The 21,003-nt window shown below is 47.9% G+C and overlaps 1 protein-coding gene and 1 long non-coding RNA gene across 2 annotated transcripts in view; both read left to right on the top strand.

Moving 5' to 3' along the window:
- The window catches only part of LOC120619230 (uncharacterized), a 9,742-nt gene extending 5,554 nt beyond the window's left edge, over nucleotides 1-4,188 (top strand). The window contains exon 3 of the long non-coding RNA XR_005657420.1: nucleotides 4,052-4,188. This is a non-coding gene — a long non-coding RNA (uncharacterized LOC120619230). The remainder of the gene's footprint in view (nucleotides 1-4,051) is intronic.
- A 6,718-nt stretch (nucleotides 4,189-10,906) lies between these two features.
- PTPRC (protein tyrosine phosphatase receptor type C) overlaps nucleotides 10,907-21,003 on the top strand; it is an 85,173-nt gene continuing 75,076 nt past the window's right edge. Inside the window, exon 1 of the mRNA XM_039883499.1 lies at nucleotides 10,907-11,088. Within this exon, the coding sequence (XP_039739433.1) occupies nucleotides 11,031-11,088 (58 nt within the window). The 5' untranslated portion in view covers nucleotides 10,907-11,030. The remainder of the gene's footprint in view (nucleotides 11,089-21,003) is intronic.

The following is a 21,003-nucleotide window of genomic DNA, read 5'->3' on the forward strand; positions in this document are numbered from 1 at the left end:
GTTAGGAGGGGCTTGGCCGTGAGCGGGTATTGTTAATGGGGAAGCGTGACTTCCTGTGCGCGCGCCCGCCCAGTGAGCCCTCGCCCTGCGGCACAGGGGTGGAGTCCAGTTCGTCACAGAGGGGTCTCTCTAAGGACCTCGGTGGCGGGCCAAGAAGCCAGTCCCCAGGGAGACAGAGGCCTACGGCCCGGCTCGCTTGGCTTTGCTTGCTGCTCGCTCTCTGCCACCGTCACGGCCCCGGGGCGCTCAGATGTCGGCTCCCAAGTGCGCAGCCCACGCTTGCACCTGCACCGCCAGCCGAGGGGCCCGCGGGCGGCGCTCACTTCCGCCCACATCAGAGCCCAGAGCGGTGTGCGAGGAGCTGCTCCCAGCCCCCCATGAGCTGCTTTGCATCTTACAGACCAAGGTGCCACTTCCTACACCGTGTGCTGGCCCCGAGGGGGAGTGAGAGGCCCGGGGGGGTGACCACGTGGACACGGTGCTGTAGAGGGGCCTCGTCCCCAAGGTGCTGAGGTGTCAGGGGTCTTTCCTTATTCACCTCGCGTCCCAGGGACGTCCAGCGGGAAGACATTCTGTTCTCTCCTCCTCTTCCTGCGACTTTACGTCACTACAGGCTTCCCGGGTGCATGGTGGGGACAGAGAGAACTAGAATGAGAAAGATCAACCAGAGGCCCGTTAGAAGGGCCACGACAAAAAGAAGGAATGAAACACACAGGCTGCCGTGGCGTGGTGCACTCTTCTTTGAGAAAAAAAAATGAAAGGAAACGAGGTGACAGCAGAGAGGAGGAGAAAGGGAGGGTCTGTGGAGCCAGAGCGGGCGGGGCTGGGACCTGAGCGCGCAGGGCGCGGATGACTTTTACCCACGGCTCTCTCCTCTTGCGAGCCCGCCTGGCATAAGTCCTGGGGGAAAGTCCCAGAGAGCTTTCCACTGCGCCCCCTGCTACCGACAGACCCAAATGTACCCGCGACCCAGACATCTGTAGTGTCTTTGCTGCTGGTCCCCACGTCGGCCTGATCACGGTGTCGTGATCATTATCCCTCCGGTCAGTCAAAGGCACCTGTGCCATGGACACAGCGACGTACGAAGCGCGGACGCCATCCTTCCCGCCCCCCCCTGCTCACAGTGCCCTGACGACCCTGCCTTGCCCACGGGCCCAAATCTGCCGCCCAGCAGCACCCCGAGGCCTCTCCAAGTCCCTCCCTGCCTCACAGGAGGCGTTTGGGTGGAAGATGAGGTGCAGCTGGGCCGCCACCCCTCCCCCGGCTCGGCGATCTCCTGTGCACCTTCTGCTGTCCCCTCAAGCATAGTTGATGACTTCCTCCTTTAGGCCACAGTAATATTGTACATTTATCACACTGCATTTTGATTACTTGTTGATAAGTCTATTTTCACTACTAGCTGCCGGTGGGTAGGCGCCTGGCTCCTCCGTGGTGTTGGTGCCCTTATGCCCCTCACGCAGGCTGGGAATATAGTAGATGTAACCCCAAAATTTTTTGTCGAGAGTAAATAAATGAGGATTTCCCAGCAGGAAAGTCCTCGCCCCTGTGGTGATACAGGGCACAGCCCGTTGCAACTGTCACAACCTTTGACTGACTCCAACTCAAGCAAAGAGGTGCTTTGTGGGTTCAAGGGAGCCAGAACCCCAGGAGGCGTCGCCGGACCGCCCGTGAGTGAGCAGACATGGCTGTTTGCCTCGGTCCCGGGCTCCTGGCCCCGCGGTGGCGCTTAAGCCGGTTCACCTTCAGATGGGGGTTCGTAAGGTAGCAAGGGAAGGTCCAAACGCCAGCCTTTTTTTTTTCAATTTTTAGTTCAGCAGCGAAAAAGAAGCAACAGTTCTGTCTGAGAAATGCCACCTACTCTGACTGGGTTCCGTGCGGGAGGACGCGCTGCTCCGGTGGGCGTGGGCTCGGGGTCACCCGCTCCACCCGAGCGAGCCACCGGGGCTGAGAGCGGAGGGGAGGTCGACAGATCCGAGCGGGGGCTGGATGGAGCCAGATCCACGGGGTGACAAAGCCGCGGGGCGGCGCGGTGGCCGAAGGCGACGCTTTCTTCCTTGAAAGCTGGATTGGGGACGCAGGGGCTCCCTTGTCGCCCAATTTGCAATGGCGAAACCAGAAAACCCGTCTCCTCTTGGACTTCGGGACAGCTCAGCCCGTTCAACGTGATGTTCCGATGGAGGCTTTGCTCACTGCGATAATGAAACCAAGAAAGCGGATTATTTTGATCAGTACGGTCCAAGCTGTTGATTCGCATGGCCTAACGAGAAAGGGTGTCGTGAGGGGCTGGACGAGAGACGACACAGCCCCAGGGTTTTCAAAACAATTCAGTGTAGCCGTTCACCGTTCTGTCTGTTGTTAGAGCTGTTCCGGCTATCTGCTCCTGCTTAACGGACTCTCCGAAAAATTAGGGCTTAAAGCAATGCGCTGTTATCCTAGCTCATGCTTCTGAGGGTCAAGACTTTGATAGGGGACAGCCAGGTGACTCACCTTGTTCCGATAGCTCTCTCTTCCTCCCTCCCTCTCCCTCCCTTCCCCAAATCCAGTCTCCAGCCTGTCGTATAGCCTATGAACTAAGAAATGTTTTTAAATTTGTGAATGTTTTAAAAAAATCTAACGAAGAATGAGGCTTCGCGAGGTCTGAAAGTTAAACGAAGTTCAACTGTGCGTTCCCAGGTAGAGCTTTACTGGCACACGGCCACCCACATTCCTTTAAATATCGTCTGCTCTCCTCAACTGTACATCCTGCAAAGCCTACTGTACGGACTCTCTTCCCCCCGACAGGAAAAAATGCTGGCTTCTGCTTTAAGGGCCTTTGACCTTGGGCTCAAGGCGTCAAGAATGAGTATTCGAGAGACAGGAAACAGAAGCTGCCATTTTCTTAAGGCATTTTCCATTTTTCCAAGTCTCGTCAAAGAAGGCGTGATCATCTTTAAACCCTCACACTTGACCTATGGCCTCTTTCCAAAAGGGGACACTTTGGGAGGGCAGAGGATATTTGTTGAATAATTTCGCCCCGAATCGGCGAACGTTTTCGCGAGTACCTTTCGGTTATTAAAGCGGTAACATCTCTGCCTTGATTTCAAACTTGAAAAAGACAAAGCCAGTGCCACCTCGCTGTGCCCTTCCATGTGGAAACGAGGCTCAAGCGTAGAGCTGGAGGCTTTAGATTCCAATTACTCTGACCTCGGGCTAATGAACTTTAAACCTTTTGGTTTCCGATCTTACTAGGTATGTACATATGTACGTATATAGATTTAAGAACCCGCACCCGGTTCTTCAATCACTGAGTCGGAGGCTGAAGGAGATGGGCTGGCAGAGTTTTGAAACTCACGGTTAAAGATGGTTACGAGTGACAGACTGAAATGTTTGGGGGATTGGACTAGATTCTTCTCGGGAAAAAGTAAGCATTTTAACATTTGTCCCGCTCACCCCTCTTGAGGTTCGGTAAGAAAGTGGCTTAAAGCTTTTCCTAGCGAGACAGCGATGGATGAGTCCACTCGGTAGCCGAGGAAGCAAGTGTGCGAGAGACGGTTTCGCAGGTGCGAAGCGACGGAGAATTTCCCCTAAACAGGGAGACAGGAGAAGGTGGCTCAGTGGTTCCGAGGTCAGGTCAAGAGTAAGGGGAAGAGCTTCTGGTTCCCGGATCAAGGTCTCGGTCGCAGGCTGCGTTCTCCAAGGCAGTCAGCCCTTCCTGGTGACGAGACGTCGTGCTGGGCGCTTGATAAATCACCGCATTTGGTCATATCCCAGCTCGGTCAAGTCATACCCGCCGTTTCACAGGGAGGAAGCTGTGCCAGGACACGACGCGTAGATAACGAAATCACTTTTTAAAACGAGGTCTCCAAACTTAGTGGCAACAGTTACATTTTTAGGAAGGCAAGCTGATGACAAATGGCAATCATCTGCGTGTGATGCTCTATCTCTAGCTAAGAAAACGATCGATGGGTTAAAGTTTCCTCCCGTGGAAGAAAGAAATTGACGTCTTTCGTCCGTTTATGTATTTACTCCTGTACTCGTTTGTCTATATCATCATTCTGTCTTTTACTGTCAGATACGCCCTGGGAAGCTTCCAGAACACATGCACGGTTCCCGGTGCCAGCGACTGCACGGTGGGCCAGACGAGCGGGCCCCTCGCTCATCCCGGAGCTCCCGTCCAAGTGGGGAGGCGGATGAAAGGCTAGCAAATAAACGAGCAGCCAGTTAAATAAACGAACACAGGAAACGGTGCTATCATCGAAGACGCCACGAGGAAAGGCGAGGAGGTGAGAAGGGCGGAGGTGGCCCGCGTCGTGGGAGCCCGGTCCCGGTCCCGGTCCCGGTCCCACAGCTGAGCCGCGGCGTGAAAACCGGGAGGACTCGGGTCTGAGGAGTCGGAGGGGCGGGGGTCGGTCACGCCAACAGCGGCCGCGTGGCCAGGGCAGGACAGGGACCGACGTGGGCCAAAGTCCAGGCTCCGGGCTGGTCAGCAGGCGCGCCGCGGCCTGGCCGCTGATAAGGAGCCTGGACTTTATTTGACTTGCAAATGGAACCTTTAAACAGACTTTATGTCAGGACAAAACACGATCTTATTTACATTTTAAGAAACTCTCCACCGCGTCCTGGAGAACCGCTTGGAGGAGAGCACGGGCCGGAGCCCAGAGAAAGGTCAGGGCGCGGGGCGAGGCTGTCGCACAGGCGTGGCGGCGGCGGGGAGGTTGGACGGAGGGGATGACACAGAACTTGGCGACCAAGAGACACAGGGCCTGGTGGCTGGAGATGGGGGCAGGGGTGGGCAGGGGAAGAGCCGGGAGGGCGCCCTGGGGCCCGGTCAGCTAAGCGAGGGCCAAGGCAGTGACATTCGCCAGGGCGGGGGGAGGGGGGCAGAAAGCAGGAGTTCAAGTTCGACGCTGCTGTCTGGGGCCCACCGAGCGCCCTGTCACTTCAGGCGAGAGGAGCCGGCGCGGAGGTACGATTCGGGGCGAGGACAGGAGAGACAGTGGATGTGTGAATTCAGGGGTGTCGCGGCATTATCATCCTTGGGGGTCAGCGAGGGCCTCCTGGGAGTTCGCGTGGGGTCGGGGAGGGCCTCGGCCGGCAGAGACGGGTCCGAACCACCGGGGAAAGGTTGCTTTTCATGTTGCGTTCGCACTGTTTGTTCTTTCTGAGAGACAGGAAGGTAGATTTGGTCGAAAATGTTCCTTGATCCGTTTCTGTTTCCATTTGAGTGACATAGAATTCGACGTATTTGTAGGTGAAAACTCTCTGTCGAAACGCTGGGGGTTGAATTGGGTTCGGATTGAAGTTCTGTCGCCGACAGTAGAGATGAACTAGAAGGTTCCACACTAACCTGGGCCCGTTCATTCATCCAAACAAAAAAACAAAAAAAATACACAATGACACAGTAACACCAACCTCTACGGGTGCTCTGATTACAGAGAAAATTCACGTGAACTGACGTGTGTCACCACAGGCCAGGGCCCTCCAGAATTGTGTGTTCTTACCCACGCGTTTGTCCCCTCTGCCTCTAAACGCAGACCACGGTTAGGCCAGGGCGTTGTGAAGCCTCAGGATGGAAGGGACCCTGGACCGCTCTGTGGAGAGAGCCACCGCCTGCCCCGGACGCACGCTGGGCCGCCTTGCGAGGGAGAAGGGCTCTTTGGTTGCGTCTGAGCCCCGACAGGTGTGGGGTCTGTGTGCTCCAGCAGGTGCATTCACCCCGGTGGGTGGAGCTCTTCGAGCTGAAGGAGCTTCCACGGAAACGGCTGCATCTTTGGGCGATTTGGGTTTTATAGGCTCATTCCGTGCCCTCCCGTGTTCAGTGCAGAAAACGTCTGTCTTCGTAAACAGGAAGAAAGAAGGTGCTCACCTAAGCAAGCAGGGCAGACACGGCTTTTTAATCTCAACTCAGGCGTGCAGAAATTGTCGCGCTTTTTTATTTTCTGTCACCCGAGTGAAATCTAAGCTTCTGCCCGATTTATAGCAGGAAGGGCAGGACACTTAATCCTTATCTCAGGGTTGCCAAAAGGCTGAGTCTCAGGCAGGCCAGAAGCATCAGGAAGGATGCTGTGGTTTTTCATTCATTAACAGCTAATGCCAGCTCACTCCGGCCCGTGGGCTACGATCAGTCACCACGAAGCACATGGTTGGCGGGAGAGGCAGAAATTAACGAAATAATCATGCAGTGTCCCCCGGGTTCACGTCATGTGAGGGGGTGCCGAGAAAAAGATGAACAAAAAAGTACTCGGAGAACCATGGGAGGCTCTGTGCTCTAATCAGAGAAGTAAAGGAACTTTCCAGACGCAGGGAGGGTTGGAAGAACGTTCTAGATGGGGGGCGTTTTCCGAAGAGAGAAGACATTGTGTGTGAAATCTGTCGCCTTGGGGAGGCAGTGGCAAACAGGAAGGCCCGGCCATGCCGTCCGACCGAGGTGGGGGATGGGGAGCAAGTGCTGGCAGGGGACAGTGACGTGGCCGCGGGGCCACAGAGCTCTCCTCGGACGTTTTCTTTTCATTCTAAATTCACCGGGAAAGTGTCGACAGGACGGGGGTCGGGAGCGCTGGACACCATTTCATTTAGAAAAGAGTTCTCTGCGTGGCCGGGGCGCATCAGACGCAGGCCGTCCGAGGACTGAGATGGCGGCGGCGTGGTGGTGGGGGGACGTTGGCCAACGAGGACGTCCTCACGGAGCCACAGGGAGCGACATCAGTGACGGGCTGGAGGACGCGATTTCGAGGATGATACCGAGGTTTCTGTTTTCACAGCGGGATGGCCGGTGACACCTCAGCCAAGGCAGAGACAAATGCCCGCTGGCACGGAATGACAGTTTGGGGAGAAAGATCGTGAGTTTAATGTCCGTCTCCATTCCCCACCGGTTATCACGCAGCGTCCCCCGGGGTCACTTCCTAAGCCTGTCCGGCCCCTTGAATTCTCGCTGCATCGCCAGAGTTCTAAAGACTTTGCTAGATGCCCTGGTGACATCATGGGACACGTCCCATTATAACTACATGGGACAGAATAAAACATGTAAAGTCAGAGGAAGAAGCACACGCCACGAAAGACCGCAGGCAAAGCTGAGTGTGGTTCTCTTACACACGTGACACACAAAAGCCTTAGGCCGCGACCTCTCCTGGCTCTGTGTAGGAATCCGGCTTCTCAGAAACCGTGTCCTCACGAAGAACTTTTGCCCACGCCGGTGGCCCGAGCAGCCTGTGGCCTCAGAAAATTTCCCAGAAAAGCAGCCACGATGCTCGGAGTTGGGTAGGATCTTAACAGCCGTGACAACTCTGTAGCCATCGATCTGTAAGACAGCAAGTGGGGGTGTCACTGTGGGTCCCCATGGGCAAGGCCACCCCCGGGGTGTTTAGCAGGAAACACTCCTCCTCACCATGGGCACAGGTGTCCTGATGGGCAGAGAGAGACTTGGGGAGAGGGGTCGGGTGACAATGACGCCTCGAAGGGGGTGCTGCCACCAGGCCTCTCCACGGGGCTCACAGAAGCAGACAGACAAACGCTTTATGGGAAATTCTGTTCTCCAAATGTTTAAAAATGATACAAAATTTCTCCTCCCTTCCAAATATAGCACATTTGATCCCATGTGGTTAACCAAAAGACAGAGACGGAGGGAGAGGGAGGGAGAGGGAGGAGAAAGTGAAAACAAGAAACAGCGAGAAGGAAAGAACGGAGGAGAAGGAGAATAACACATCCCTCTGAACAAGGAAGGCGAGATTAGCCAGGGGAATCACATCTAGTCCGATTCACGCCTGGAACCGACAAATGGGAACCGTTAACAACTAACATCAAAACTAAATCATGTCACGATCGTTAAATTAAGCGTAAAGCTGAATCAACTTCGCTAGAGGATCAGACTAAGAAAATAATCGGCCACCCTACTAGTCCATGTTCCAACCCTCACTCAGTCAAACATACGTTTATCCGCAATGCAATTTCTCCTCTCAATCAAGCTTATCTCCCCAACCGGCTGCATGTGATTAACCAGTCGAGACCAGTTCCTCCAGGTTATGTCTTAACAATAAGTGCGCAGGGCGGGTCTCGCGGCCTCGTGGTTACTTCGGGTTGAAACAAAAGGATCCTCCCGGCTAAGTTCACACTTGACTCCCACGTTCGGTTTAGCTTGTTTCACCTCCTTTTTCTGGCAGCCGTCAGGCCTGTGGCCACGTGATTTGCAGAAAGGGACTGTTTCCTTCAGATCCTGCTCCGTCTCTGAACTTTGGGCCTCTCCTTCTCTTTTTCCTCTCTTAGAAGAAGAATCAGGATGTGTGTTCTATCGTCCACGCTTTTCATTATAACCCACTGTGTTTACGCCATGGATCGAATTCTTGCTTATTTCATTTATCTCACTAAGGTTGGATGGTCAGCGCCATGCTAGACAGGTTACGTCGTTGCCGGAACTAGCAGTTCGCCGTTGGTCTTGGCCACTAGGTGAAATCCCTTTTTCTTATTTATTATCGGCATTGTGTTTTGATACCCACTGGCAGTGACGGACGGGGGTCACAGACCAGGGGTCCCAAGGGCTCTGGGAGCAGGACGATGCTGGCAGCGGGTGCGTGGTCCAGGGGTCCCGAGGTCACTGGGAGCGGGACGATGCTGGTAAACCTGTTCGAGCAGCAGCCCCTTCCCCTGGCACAGCTCCACGTCGGAGAGACTTATTTTTGTCTGGATCTGCATTCGTACAAAGACGGAGGCGCGGCTTTATCGAGTGACGCCGATTTCCTTGCTTCACACCTAGATTTTCGAAAGACAAGATGGCAGAATGCAGGAATGTATTTTCAGAGCAGACGATGAAGGTGTAGCAATATTCCCCCCTTTGTGTTCCTGTAGCAGGTTCTGTAACCGCTGGTGCTATTTATTTAACTGGTAGGCGTTTCTGTCTCCATCATCCCCGGCCTGTTCTACAGCACGAGCTCCCCGAGCATGTTTCCATCTCCTACCCTTGCCAACCCCCAGTCTGCTGGCCACACCCCAGCCTCACGTGTAGGTCTCATGCATTCATTCATTCATTCATTCACCGAATGTCACGTCTGGCAACCACTCCCTAGTCTTCACGGTTCACCATCGGAAGTCAGGTTTATGCCCTCGTCGGGGAGGCAGATGTGAATAAACAAATACCTCCCTGGACCCAGAGAAAACAAACAAGGGTCCGAGAGGGAAAAGAACATAGAGGGGCCTCTTTTAAGTGGGGTGCTCGAGGAAGCCTCCCCGAGAAAGTGACATTTAAGCCGTTGCTTAGAGAAAATCGTGTAAAAAGTATTTTATTTACAAACACTTTTGCAAAAAAAGGAACAGCCTCACTTTTATGGAGTCGAGGTCCTGTCTCTGAGAGATCGAAAATGATAAACATACATAGTAAAAAGATTGCAGAAAGGAGAGAAGTAAGAAGGTTAGTAAGGCAGGTAAGGAAAGTAGGTTGAACCTTGAGATGGGTTCAGAACATAACCTGTCACTTCCTAGCCGTGAGAGCTGGGCGCTTCACCTCACCTCTCTGAATGTCACAGATGAGAGGAATTAATAGCATTATCTATCTCAAACGTTGTACAAGTTGCATTATGCAATTAAAGAGCTCAGCATAGTTCTGTGGTAACAGCCCTAATCATCATCATCATGATAAAAATCATAATTATAACAAAGATCTCATCATCATGTTATTATCCAGAATTTAAGATGTGGGATTATTTCTGTTTGCACAGAGGGTGTATGTGTGCAAATTTGGCTCTGCGGCTCCCAGCAGCCAAAGGAAGAGTAAAATAAATAAATTCATAAATAGGAAAAGATTTATTTAGTAAAGTATAAGAATTCGACACTGGTGCTTCCTACCTAGGGCCTGAGGGGTTGTGGCAAGAACATGGACCACCCAGACGCCCCCGTAAACATTATCTACAGTTCAAATGACCATGCCTTGTAAGTGTGCGCACTGTTGTTTTTAAATAAACCAGATATTGCGATACTGATCCCAGTTCATTTAATTGTATTGCTGTGAATTCACGGTGGCTTTTTGCCAGTATCTATTTTCCCAATTTATGGACTGGGTCAGAACCACAAAGGACATTCTATGTTCATTTGTTATCTTTTCATCGAAAAGCTTAGGAAGCATTGCCACAGGGGGGGAAAGGTTAACTTGTGTAAAAGACAGCTCTGGCTTTTTATCGCAGGGTCCCCTCATCAACAGCACCAGGATTATCTCAAGTCTCAGCAGCATCGCTTTCTCTGAAGAATTTGCCGTAGTGGAGGTGACATCCTGATTTCGTCTCTGGTCCCAGAAGGAAGGACATCAGTGAGAGATTCGGGGCAAACCCGCTAAACTCTCTGAATGCTTTTGCATAGGAAATGGGTATGGCTGCTCGAACTGCCATATTGCCAGGTTTCGAATGCCCTAGTGGTGAATGAGGACGTTTGTCAAAAATAATCGATAGCTAGCTGTTCCCTCCTTCACTCGATCATTTGCAATCATACACAGGTTATTTCCTCCTGATTCCGTGAGAGGATCACCTCGCCTACCCCCATTTTGTTGTGCCCAAGCTGAATCTTTTGTTTTGCTTTGTTTTTTTTATCTCTTAGGAAAGAAAATTATCGATCATTTGGGGAAAGAGAGGTGATAGTTTTTAAAAGTCGTAATCAGTATTATAAGGGAGCATTATCTGGATATTAAAAAAATATCTTTTGAAGGGAAAAAGTCTTTAAAAACTCCCACTTGGTCTAATGACTTGAATTAAGGAAGTTAAGATGGCTTTGCCCGGACTTTGAACAACTTTCTTGACTTCCTGCAAAGGGGACCTTTTACATTATTTTTGCAGAAGTTAGTAAAACCGAATCTGACATCACCACCTAGCAGCCCGTGGAGCTGGCGAGTGGTTTGGTCTTAGGGTGACAGAGGAGGAAATTGCTCCCCGCCCGACAAGGCAAGAGTACGTCTTCATTTCTTTTATTTCTGATTCGGCTTCGCAGAGCAAAACTCTCGCGGAGATAAATCATTACTTTGCCTTTTCAGACGGACGCATGCAGTTTCCCAGGGACACGGCAGCTTTCCAGAGATGACCATGTACCTGTGGCTTAAACTGTTGGCCTTCGGCTGTGCCTTTCTGGACATCGGTGCAGGTACGTGCGAGGGGGTCATCTTTTCCTTGGCTGTGCGTTGCTTGTGGAGAGATATTGGGTTGAAACAGACAAAAATAAACGAAGGGTTGATGACCGAAAGTGAAGAAGCCCACTGAGAAACGGTCAAGGTGGTGGCAGGGGAGACAAACGTGGCTCGCGAGGTGACAGAACACGCTGTTTCTGTTCAGAAAGCCATAAATATTTGGGGGGAAAAAATCGAGATTTATGAAGAAAACTCTGTATCTTTGTTTACCATCTTCGCGAGCGCGTTAAAAAGCGACGTTGCTCCTTAGCTCCTGAAACTGCGTGAACGTGAGTTTCTGAAAGTCAGAGCATTTTAATGACAAAATAAGTGAATTCTTATCCTTTTCACAAAAAAATAAAATTTTAAAAGTCACATTATGGCTTTGGTGGCATGTAAGCCACACCCTCTCCTCGGCTGAGAGGTTGCTTCCTCAAATTTTGATTACTGGTGAAATATTTATTTGAACACTTACTTCCATGATAGCTCAAAGTAATGCATTTGGCTTTTAGAGAAACTGTTAGCTTTTTGTCTATCGTTATCACAGAATGTGGTCTAAATCAAGTTTTTGGTTCCTTACTTATAGTTTTAATTCTTATTTGCTTTGGAAATTCTCATGAGGCCACCACCCTTCCTGGGTGACAGGAGATGTTAGAACCTCGACGAGATAAAAATACACAAACTCAACAATCATGCAAATGTCGTATTCTGTAGGAAAATGTGACTAATTGGACTTTAGGTAGCTATTTAAGTTTGAAGTCTTTGTACCCTTCTGGTCAACTTAGTGGACATTTTTGGGCGGTTTCATTCAGTTCGGATCATGAGTACGTTTTCGTTGATTCCTAAATGTAGCTAATAAATTGATGTTTAATATTACTCTTTATAATGTAGTCTCTAAAGCTGTATTTTTTAACTTTTGAAAGAACATGAAAATTGATTTTTTTGGTAGAAATTCCAAGTAAGTAAAAAAAAGGAGAAAATTATTTTTTAAAACCTTGCTCGTCGGAATTCACTTTGAAATTTTTTTAACTTGACATCACTTTCCTTTCCTCTAAAAAGCAGGGCGGTAGCTGCCCCCCGAGCACGTCCTGTTGTTGATTTATATTCTATGTAACCACGGAGAGTGGAAAGCAATGTGAGAGCGTTGTGTTTTTTTAACTGCAAAGATTTGATATTTTTACATAGGTACGTACAGCATGTTGTCTTAGCACAGAAGCGTTGATCAAGTTCCCATCTCTATAAGGTTGCTTATCATAATCAAAAACAAATGATAAAGAATGATAATTTTAATAGGGTGATAACATGTGTATTATCATAAACCAGAGTAAATTTCCATTTAAAATGTCCTCCCAGGAACTGTTGCAAAGCATTTCTATAGGAGTGTCAAGGAATACGAAAATTTTTTATTGGCCACAGAGCAACAAAATTTTCAATTCAGCTTCCCATAGTAAACATCTTGAATTATAATCAAAATAAGAATATAATGAAATATACTCTCGAAATATACCCCTGAAATATAGTCTTAGTTTTGGAAAGAAATATAGAGATATAATATGTAAAAAATATATGAAAAAAATATATAGATAGATATAATATGTATCTGCAAATCTGGTTTATTGTGCTTTCAAGTTCAGAGAGACATTTTGTGATTCGACATCTCACTTGGGAAGTTATTAATGCCTTAAATTGTGTTTTCTGTGTTAGCAACCAATGAGTTAGATTATGTTTTATTTTCGTGTGTTAGATTTGCGTTTAGCGTTTATAGAAAATATTAACTTTGGGGGTATCAAACTTATATACTCTAAAGACATAGAGAAATAAGGCCAAATGTGGGGAGGCATCAGTGGATATATATGCACACAACTCAGCTGCGTGTTACATCTGTAACACACAAGCAAGTTAAACCTCATCCAGGCGCCAGCAACGCTGGGCTGAGCTTTACACAAGTGTTTGCAACCTCTTTGTCCTGTGCCTCTGTGCTGTGAAAACGGGAAACCAGAACTTTGTTTAAAAGGTCTAAGTAACTCTAGGGGACAATGGCGGTTGCCAGAACGCAGGCAGTGCTGAGCGCTCGCTGGCTGTCACAGACGTGGCAGACTTCTCGCTGGGCAGCGGTGACCGGCGTGGGTTTCGCTGCGTGAGTTATGAGTCACGGCAGCTAAGATCCATTTCCTGGACCTAATTCTTCATTTTCCCATCTGCATGAAATGGAAATAGCTCGGGTTAGAAACACGTTCTGTGTCTCGCACAGCACAGGGGCTCCGTACCGATTATGAGATCAACGTGATACGCGATCCGATCAAGTTCCAAATATTCTCCGATGTAGAGATGTGGGGGTGTGAGTACGATTATCGATTTTTAAAGTCTTTCCCTAATAAGAACCTTATCACGACTAGAATTGAAAATGCATTTTGTTAGGGGACAGGTAAGGTGGGCTTAGGGGTCTTTCTGGCCTTTTTTTCTCTTGTTCTGCAAAACTATAAGCACAGGTCCAGGTTGGTCTCTTCTCTGACCTGGGCTACTTGACATTCTGTCACCAATGACACTGAACTAAGTAAGGTAGGAACATAGAGATTTCTATACTGTTCACTCACACACACACACACACATACACACACTAGTTATACATGTGTGTTATAGATACTAGTTACATGACACACACAAATATATTTATATTTATACATAAATAAATATACGTATATTTTATATGTAGTTATAGAATACACACGTGTATCTATCAGTCTACCAATTATCTATCTACTGGTTCTCCATATTTGTCTACTTTTAAATATTGGGGCTCTCGGCCCTTTAATTCTTGGCCAGTCACTCTTTATCTGACACTTGGAGTTCCTTGTCACGACCTGCCACTTATCGATGCTCCGTTTCTCCATCTGCAGACACCTCTCCAAGGTGTGGAGCCTACCTCCTTTTCAAAATATCATCTTGCTTGATCTTTGCCATAATAATACCATCTGGAATATAGATTTTAAATGCTCTCCAAGTCCTATAATTCTGCTTTTAAGCATCTCTGAGATCATTTCCATCTTCTCCATCTCCATCGCCATCCCCCAAATTCGCGCGCCCTTGTCATTTTTCGGCTGGAGCGTCGCAATCGGTTTTCAATCCGTCGGAAGTCTCATCCATTCCTTCCCACGCTCACAGCCTAAAGATATAAAATAGGGCGTAGAGTGTGAGGGGGGGACACTCTGCCATCTGCACATTCTGGAGCTTTTGCCAGAGCAATGGGGAGCACCCACGAGCGGGGGGCTGGGCCTGGAGCTGAGCTGGGACCTTTTTCTCTTTCTCTCTGATGACTGATTAAAATGGAAGGAGCGGGGCGCAGTCTCGTCACTCACTCCCCTGCACCCCCTCAAGGCCACGAGGCTCTGCGCACATCCTGTCTCCTCACTCCTGAAAGCACACACTTTCTACCGCGTTTCCTTGGCGTTGTTCACATGCGCTTTCGGTTGGTGTTTGTTGCTGGTTTTATTACTATTATTTTATTGACCGATCAGTGTACTTACTGCCATTGCAACCCGTACAAAAGCAGAAGCCATGTCTTATGCCTTTTTTGGTTACTATCTGTACTTAATTCTTTTACTGGACACTGAAAAAGTAATGATTTTTTTTAAAAAAAACAAAACTGCCGATTATAATAATAGAGGAGAGGGAGGAAGAGGACGAGAAATATTCCAAAAAGAGGACAATAGGAGGGAGAAACAAGAGACAAAAAAAAAAAAAAAAAAAAAACAGAGGCAAAGTAGAGTGATGGCGGCAATTAGAAAGTTTATCAGAATAATTTTGCATCTGGATCTTGATAGGATGTGTCTTTTTTCCTTTTCTTTGTGATTTTTTTTTTGTTTTTTGTTTCTGTTTTGTTTTTTTGTTTTTTGTTTTTTTGCTATTTCCTTCTTTCATCTCCTTAATCTACTTCTTATCTGGAAAGATTCTTGACTTCTTAAAAACCTGTAGTTCAGAAAATCTGTCTCCAGATTTCCCTGGACCTACTCTTCGGCTATGCTTGCTAAAGGCATTTCACCTGCTGGGTCGGTTCTTCAGATACAGATGCTAACAGGAAGGACAGCAAGGACTAGGGCCAGAGACTCACCGGCGGGGGGGACAAGACATTTAAATGGAGTCAGGTGCAGCCTTGCAGTGCCGGCCCGGGCCCCGATGCTCGAGCTGTGAGGCCATCTCCGAGGGCAGAGGGGAGATGGCACCCCCTACACCTTGCTTTGTGTGCACAAGGACATTTGTAGAGAGTCTGGGCATCGTCTCTTACCAGATGGAGTGATAATGAATTTCAATCTGAGTAATCAAGAGCAGAGATTTGGAGTCAGGCTGATCAATTTCGTCGGTGGAAAGCACAGCATTGCTGTAGACAAGGTTTTAAGTTGGGACCTCGTGTGTGTCATCACCTTGGTGCAGGAAAAGAAATCCATCTTCACACAGACCTTTGATCTTTTCCAGTCATACGTTTATGGGAATAATTACACAGGAGAAAATTGGAATGGAAATGTAACTTAATCTCAGTTTAATCGTGATTTCCATCTAGTTTAAATAGCTTTATCAGTAATGGTCACCGTACTAGTTGCCTATTATCAAAGGGTTAGTGCTACAGCTTTCGCACACATGAAGGTATGCAAAAGGGAGAGATAAGGGGAAAAGTGGAAGATCAGTTAGCGACATGATGTGATTGCTACCTGTTTCTACAGAACACCGAAATACACAGAAAGTAAACAATGGTAACTATTAGATTTTGTGTACAAGGCCCTACCCAATATTTAGAATAGAAAACATCTAGTTATTGCTTAAAGTCTTTACTACCCGTTCCCTTTTCTATGTCAGTGTGACACTTCGATTTCAGTCTGTCGAGAGTCTGAGGAATGGCTGTTTTAAGCAGAGGACTGTGTGTTCACTAATCACAACAAAAGCAAGAAAAAAATAGAGAAAGATAGAAAAACTCCCGTATGCTTTCAGCCAGGACAAGCATAAATCTACATAAAGTCGATGGTAGTGAAACAGATAAGCATCTTCTAGGTGCGTTTACAGCAGCTTCCATTGACTCGCTTCTGAAAAGATGATCACCAAGGTTATCGATTTTTTTATTTGATTCTTGACTGATGTCCCGAACTGAAACAAACGTTAGCATCTCCCCTAGCGCTCAGCTCTACAGTGTGTAGAGAGTAAGCATTTATTTCTGGCTGAAAACGAGGCCCACGTCTCTGAAGTGAAAAAGTCACTGTATCCGTCTCTCCTGCGTGATAAAATGGTAACTCCACGCAGTAATATTCAAATGGAAGTGATCGCCACGTGTATATTTTTTAAATTACGTTCAACCAAAAAGCGAGCAACTAGAGCAAAGTCATCAGCCCTCCAAAAAAGCTCTCTCTGCTTCTAGAACAGCAGAGCTGAGTGCCACTGAGCTCAGGCTCGTGAATCAGGAAGCGAACATAACGAAAATCACTGGTAACCCCTGTAAATAAAACAAAACCAAAGCACGCACAAACCTGACAGTCATGGAAACGGGTTAAAGAAACCTGTAGAAATAACACCGACGTTAAAAAATATCAAAAGGAAGACGTAGCATGGTCACTAGATTTTAAACATGTCTCTTTAACGTATGACAAGCGTTAAGCATCATAAGAAATGAGTCAGGAGCCATTCAAAGTTGGAAAAAAAAAAAAACCCATGGCATTTAGAGAGAGAACTATTCTGGAAAGCGAATTCTGCAACTTGTATAATCTTGATCCAGACCTTTTTCCATCTTAGAGACACACTTTCCTCACCGATAACGCCCTGTGGGTGCTTAAGGGGACACTGTCCGCGAACGCGCTTCGGCCACTGCGAGATGCCCCGCAGTGTCGTCCATTTTATTTTCGCGACCCCGTGACGTCACAGCATGCGTCTCTGTGCCACAGAACATCACGGTGTGTCTGTCACCGCACGTCCTGCGAGGGAGTCTGAGGGGGCGGTTGGAGGCTGTGGCAGAGAAATGCCCCCTTCGGGAGATTTCGATCCTTTTCACTCTGCGTCCCAGGTTTAGGGATTTCCAGGATCGTCTGAATTCTGTCTTTTAAACAGTCTGTAAATCCATCGCCTTTCGCGACTCTTTGCTGGGACTCTTGTCATTTCCGATTGGAACAATGGCCTGAAATCCTGCCTCAGCCAGTCCACACTGTGCCGTACCGACCCCCCACCGTGATCCCCGTCCAGGGTAAAACTCACCTGCATCCCTCCCTCCGTGGCTTCCTGTGGGATGGAGAACCCCCGATTTTGATCCCAAGTATGTTTTGACTCAACTCTGATGAAAAAAATATTTAATTAGAATATACCAACATTTATGAGTTTTCCTTGAGGATAGATTTCACAGAAAAAATTCTATTGAGCCAATTTAATTTCCTGCATATTTTTATATACAGCCTGATTAAATCATTCCTAATTTTTCTACTTTTATTTTTATTTTACTCAACTAATATTCAACAAAATCAATTTTCCTTTAATTTTTATAATTACCATGAAATTTGCGAATAAATTTTTATCCACATTATTTTACTGATTATAGCTTATGCCTCTGGGAATTTTCCATGATGGTTATGATTTTTATAGATGTAACTTTACTTGGCAGACAATACAGATCTTAAATTTCCAAAAAGGTTTTCATTCTTCTATTTAATCAGAAACAACATTTCTTAAGTGCTGTTACAGCCATTGCTAGTTTTTTCTTTTCTTTTTTTTTTTTTCATTTTAATGTTACATAAAATGTAACATATAATTTTTCGCTTTTGTCAAGTTTTAGGTTGGGCATTCTTGGCCATTCTCAAATTAATATTATGTTGATATTTCTATCCGTCAGTGGCATTCATTTTGCAACGGAGCGCTCTTTGAGCGAAATTCGTTTTGAGATTTTGAGAGCTCTGGTTCTTTGGCAGGTGGTAGGAACTTCAGAACACGTACCGGACTCCTGTCCAGTCTAGAATCGCTATATTTTAATTCTTTCTCCTGTACACCATTCTTCTGATGAATTTCCGCCCCTTATGCCAACTCCTTGCTTAATGGTGGCACAACAGAGAGAGGAGAATCAATAGAAGTTAAAAAGCTTCTCGAATAAGGGGTCCGATCGTCCTACTTCGGCCTCTGCTTTTAGGAAAAACGCAAGCTGTGACGAGGCACACGCGGTGCTCATGGAGTCCCTCCAAATTTCTGCGGCTCTCTCTGTGGCCACTCTGTGCCACTCCGTGACCTATATTAAGTCCCCTTGTCGTAACTTGCATTTTCCTAAAACCGTCATATCTTCCCATCCGCAGACTGTTGGCCACATTGTTTTCTCTTCCCTCCATATCTATTTTTAACTGGGAAGAGTATAATCGCTCTTCAGAGTTTGGTTCCGGGCGGCCCTCTGGCACTTCCCCTGCCTTGACGCCCCTGTCACACCTGGACAGGTGTCCTGCTGCGAGGATCTGCGGCTAATGCTCTTGGAGTCTCTTTGCTCGACCACCTCTCGTGGTCGCGGGGAGCTCCGCTCATTCACCAGCGCACCCCTGCGGGTTCCGGGGACTCGTCGAATGAAGGAACGGGCTTCATTCGACCAGTGTAACCCACCCCCATATGCAGAAAGCACTGAACAACTGTAACAACAGTTTCGATCTATCTTGTTGTTGTTGTTGTTGTTGTTGTTATTTAAGCAAATTACTTATAGTGAAATTTCTACGTGCTCGACAATTTCAGGAAATAAGAGAGAGAAAAATCGCTTGCCATTTTAATGGAGTTTCTTTCTCTCCTCTCCTCTCTCCTTCTCTCCTGCTGCCGCAGGCTGTGTATAAAAGTGCATGGCTCGAGTTTTTTCTAAGTAAACTGCGATGACTCTAGACGATGTGAGAAATACAGAAATGAATAAATAGGCAACTAGCAAATCTCACAGACTCCCATGACCCACCCTCTAAAAACTCTGAGCATTTCATTCCACCAGGTCAGCTAAATCCATTTATTTGTTCATCGATTCATTTCATGAACAAATATTTCACGAGCGCTTCCTCTGCATCTGAACAGATCTCTTCCGCAGGCTTTTGTGATAGTTCTGGAACTTTCGCTGAGTTACGTAGATTATTGAATTTATAAAGGTGGTCGGCGGGAAGAGGGGCTGGCCAACAGTCCACATTTTGGTTGGCTTGTTTTGCAATTTAAACTGAAAATAAAAGATTTATTTGGAGAGCAGTGTTAAAACATACGCACGAACACGCCACACAAAGAAATCGTTCGCTTTTTTGAGTGATCTTTCACTGTGATGTTTCGAGGTCACCGGCTAATAAGGAGTGTACATGGAGGGAGTGAGGGCCGAGATTTCATCCTGGGTCTCTCTGACCACTTGCATTCTTTTCCCACGGGTTCCTCAGCCTTCTCAGTGGTCATCTTGATAATCAGATAATCGAAGAGATGACCTCATGATGGTGGCTGAGTCACAGCAAGACCTAAGAGAGGTTGACACTTTTTCAGAGGTCATTTGTGTGAAGTGTACACTGAAGCCCCATCCACCTGGTCCACCTCAGCACACCGAGCTGCTTCCCTGTCTGCAGCGAGACCTGTCAGCTAAGACCACGTGTCCCTTAGGAAGAGCCGAAGGGTGTCGTTCACCGACTTGCCTTTACTGTGAATGCTGACGGCTCACGAACAATGCAGAAGTAACGGGGTCGACAAAGCCCGGCGCCGAGTCCGCCCAGGCGGAGCTCCGTCCCGGAGACAACGGATTCGCCCGCCTAACTGTCTTTTGATATTACATAGAGTGAGAGCCATTGAATGATCTACCCAAGTTTCTAGAATTTCTTTCATTTTTGAAGTGCAAGGGAAGTAATTTGACCTTTGTTAAACTCTTTGATCTTGGAAAACACCTGAGGTTCTCATCTTATTCCAGGAAGTGTAGACACCAGATAATCTTTTCGTAGGCATCCAAGAGGCATGGTAAGTGAATCGAGTGGGAGCGATCTTACAGATTTCTACTGCAAAATAAGTCGGCTCTCGCCTAAGGGAAGGAGAAGAACCAAATGCATTTGTTGTCCGGTTGTCATGCTGAGTGAGGGCAGACAGCCTACTTTCGCTTCTTAGACTTAGGTTTTCAAATCCCCTCCTGACTTCTAAATGAAGAGGATCACTCATTTCCCATAAACGCGAAGTCTTTCCACTTTTCAGTGATCTGTGCTTTGATTCCCTGAAGGGACTGATTGATACTTTGGTACGATCAAGGGACATAAGGGCTAAGACAAGATAAAGAAAGCAGAAAGCAGCAGTTCCGAGTTCTGGCCGGGGGAGGAAGTGACGAATGAGGGAAGTAGATGAGCAAAGGCAGAGGGGCGGGGAGCCGATGAGGGTGACCCGAAGAAACGGTTCTCGAAATGTCGGCGCCCGCGAGGTCTACCTCCAAAGTCCCTAAGGGCTGGCCTCTGGCATCGCGCCTGGACCCCGCTGTAAGCTTCCCAGTCATGATGCATTCAGTGCCACCTTCGAATTCTTCTCTGTGCGTGGGAATAACAGCAGCACCCCTTAAATGAGGCGATTTCCTCAAAGACCCCACTGGCTGCTTCTAGAGCTTCTACCGCGAGCCAGGAACCGTTCACAGCGAGACGTGGCGGGCAGTGAAAAGGACAAGGCACCGACTTCCACGAAGCTCACATCTTAGCAAGAGAGAATGATGCACGAGAAACCTTGTGAATGATTAAGATATGTTCAGAGGCTGATAAGTACTGTGAAATGAAGCAGCTTGACAGGATAGAGGCGGGCTGGCCTGGGGGGCCGACGACCCTTCAAACGCAATGACCACAGAAGGCATCTTTCAGAGCTGTCATTGAGCCACTTGTCGGCAGACGAGAGCCTAGATTCGTGTGCAGAGGAACTGGCAGGAA

Source organism: Pteropus medius, unplaced genomic scaffold (assembly GCF_902729225.1).
Source record: "Pteropus medius unplaced genomic scaffold, Ma_sr-lr_union100, whole genome shotgun sequence".
NCBI classification, from domain to species: domain Eukaryota; kingdom Metazoa; phylum Chordata; class Mammalia; order Chiroptera; family Pteropodidae; genus Pteropus; species Pteropus medius.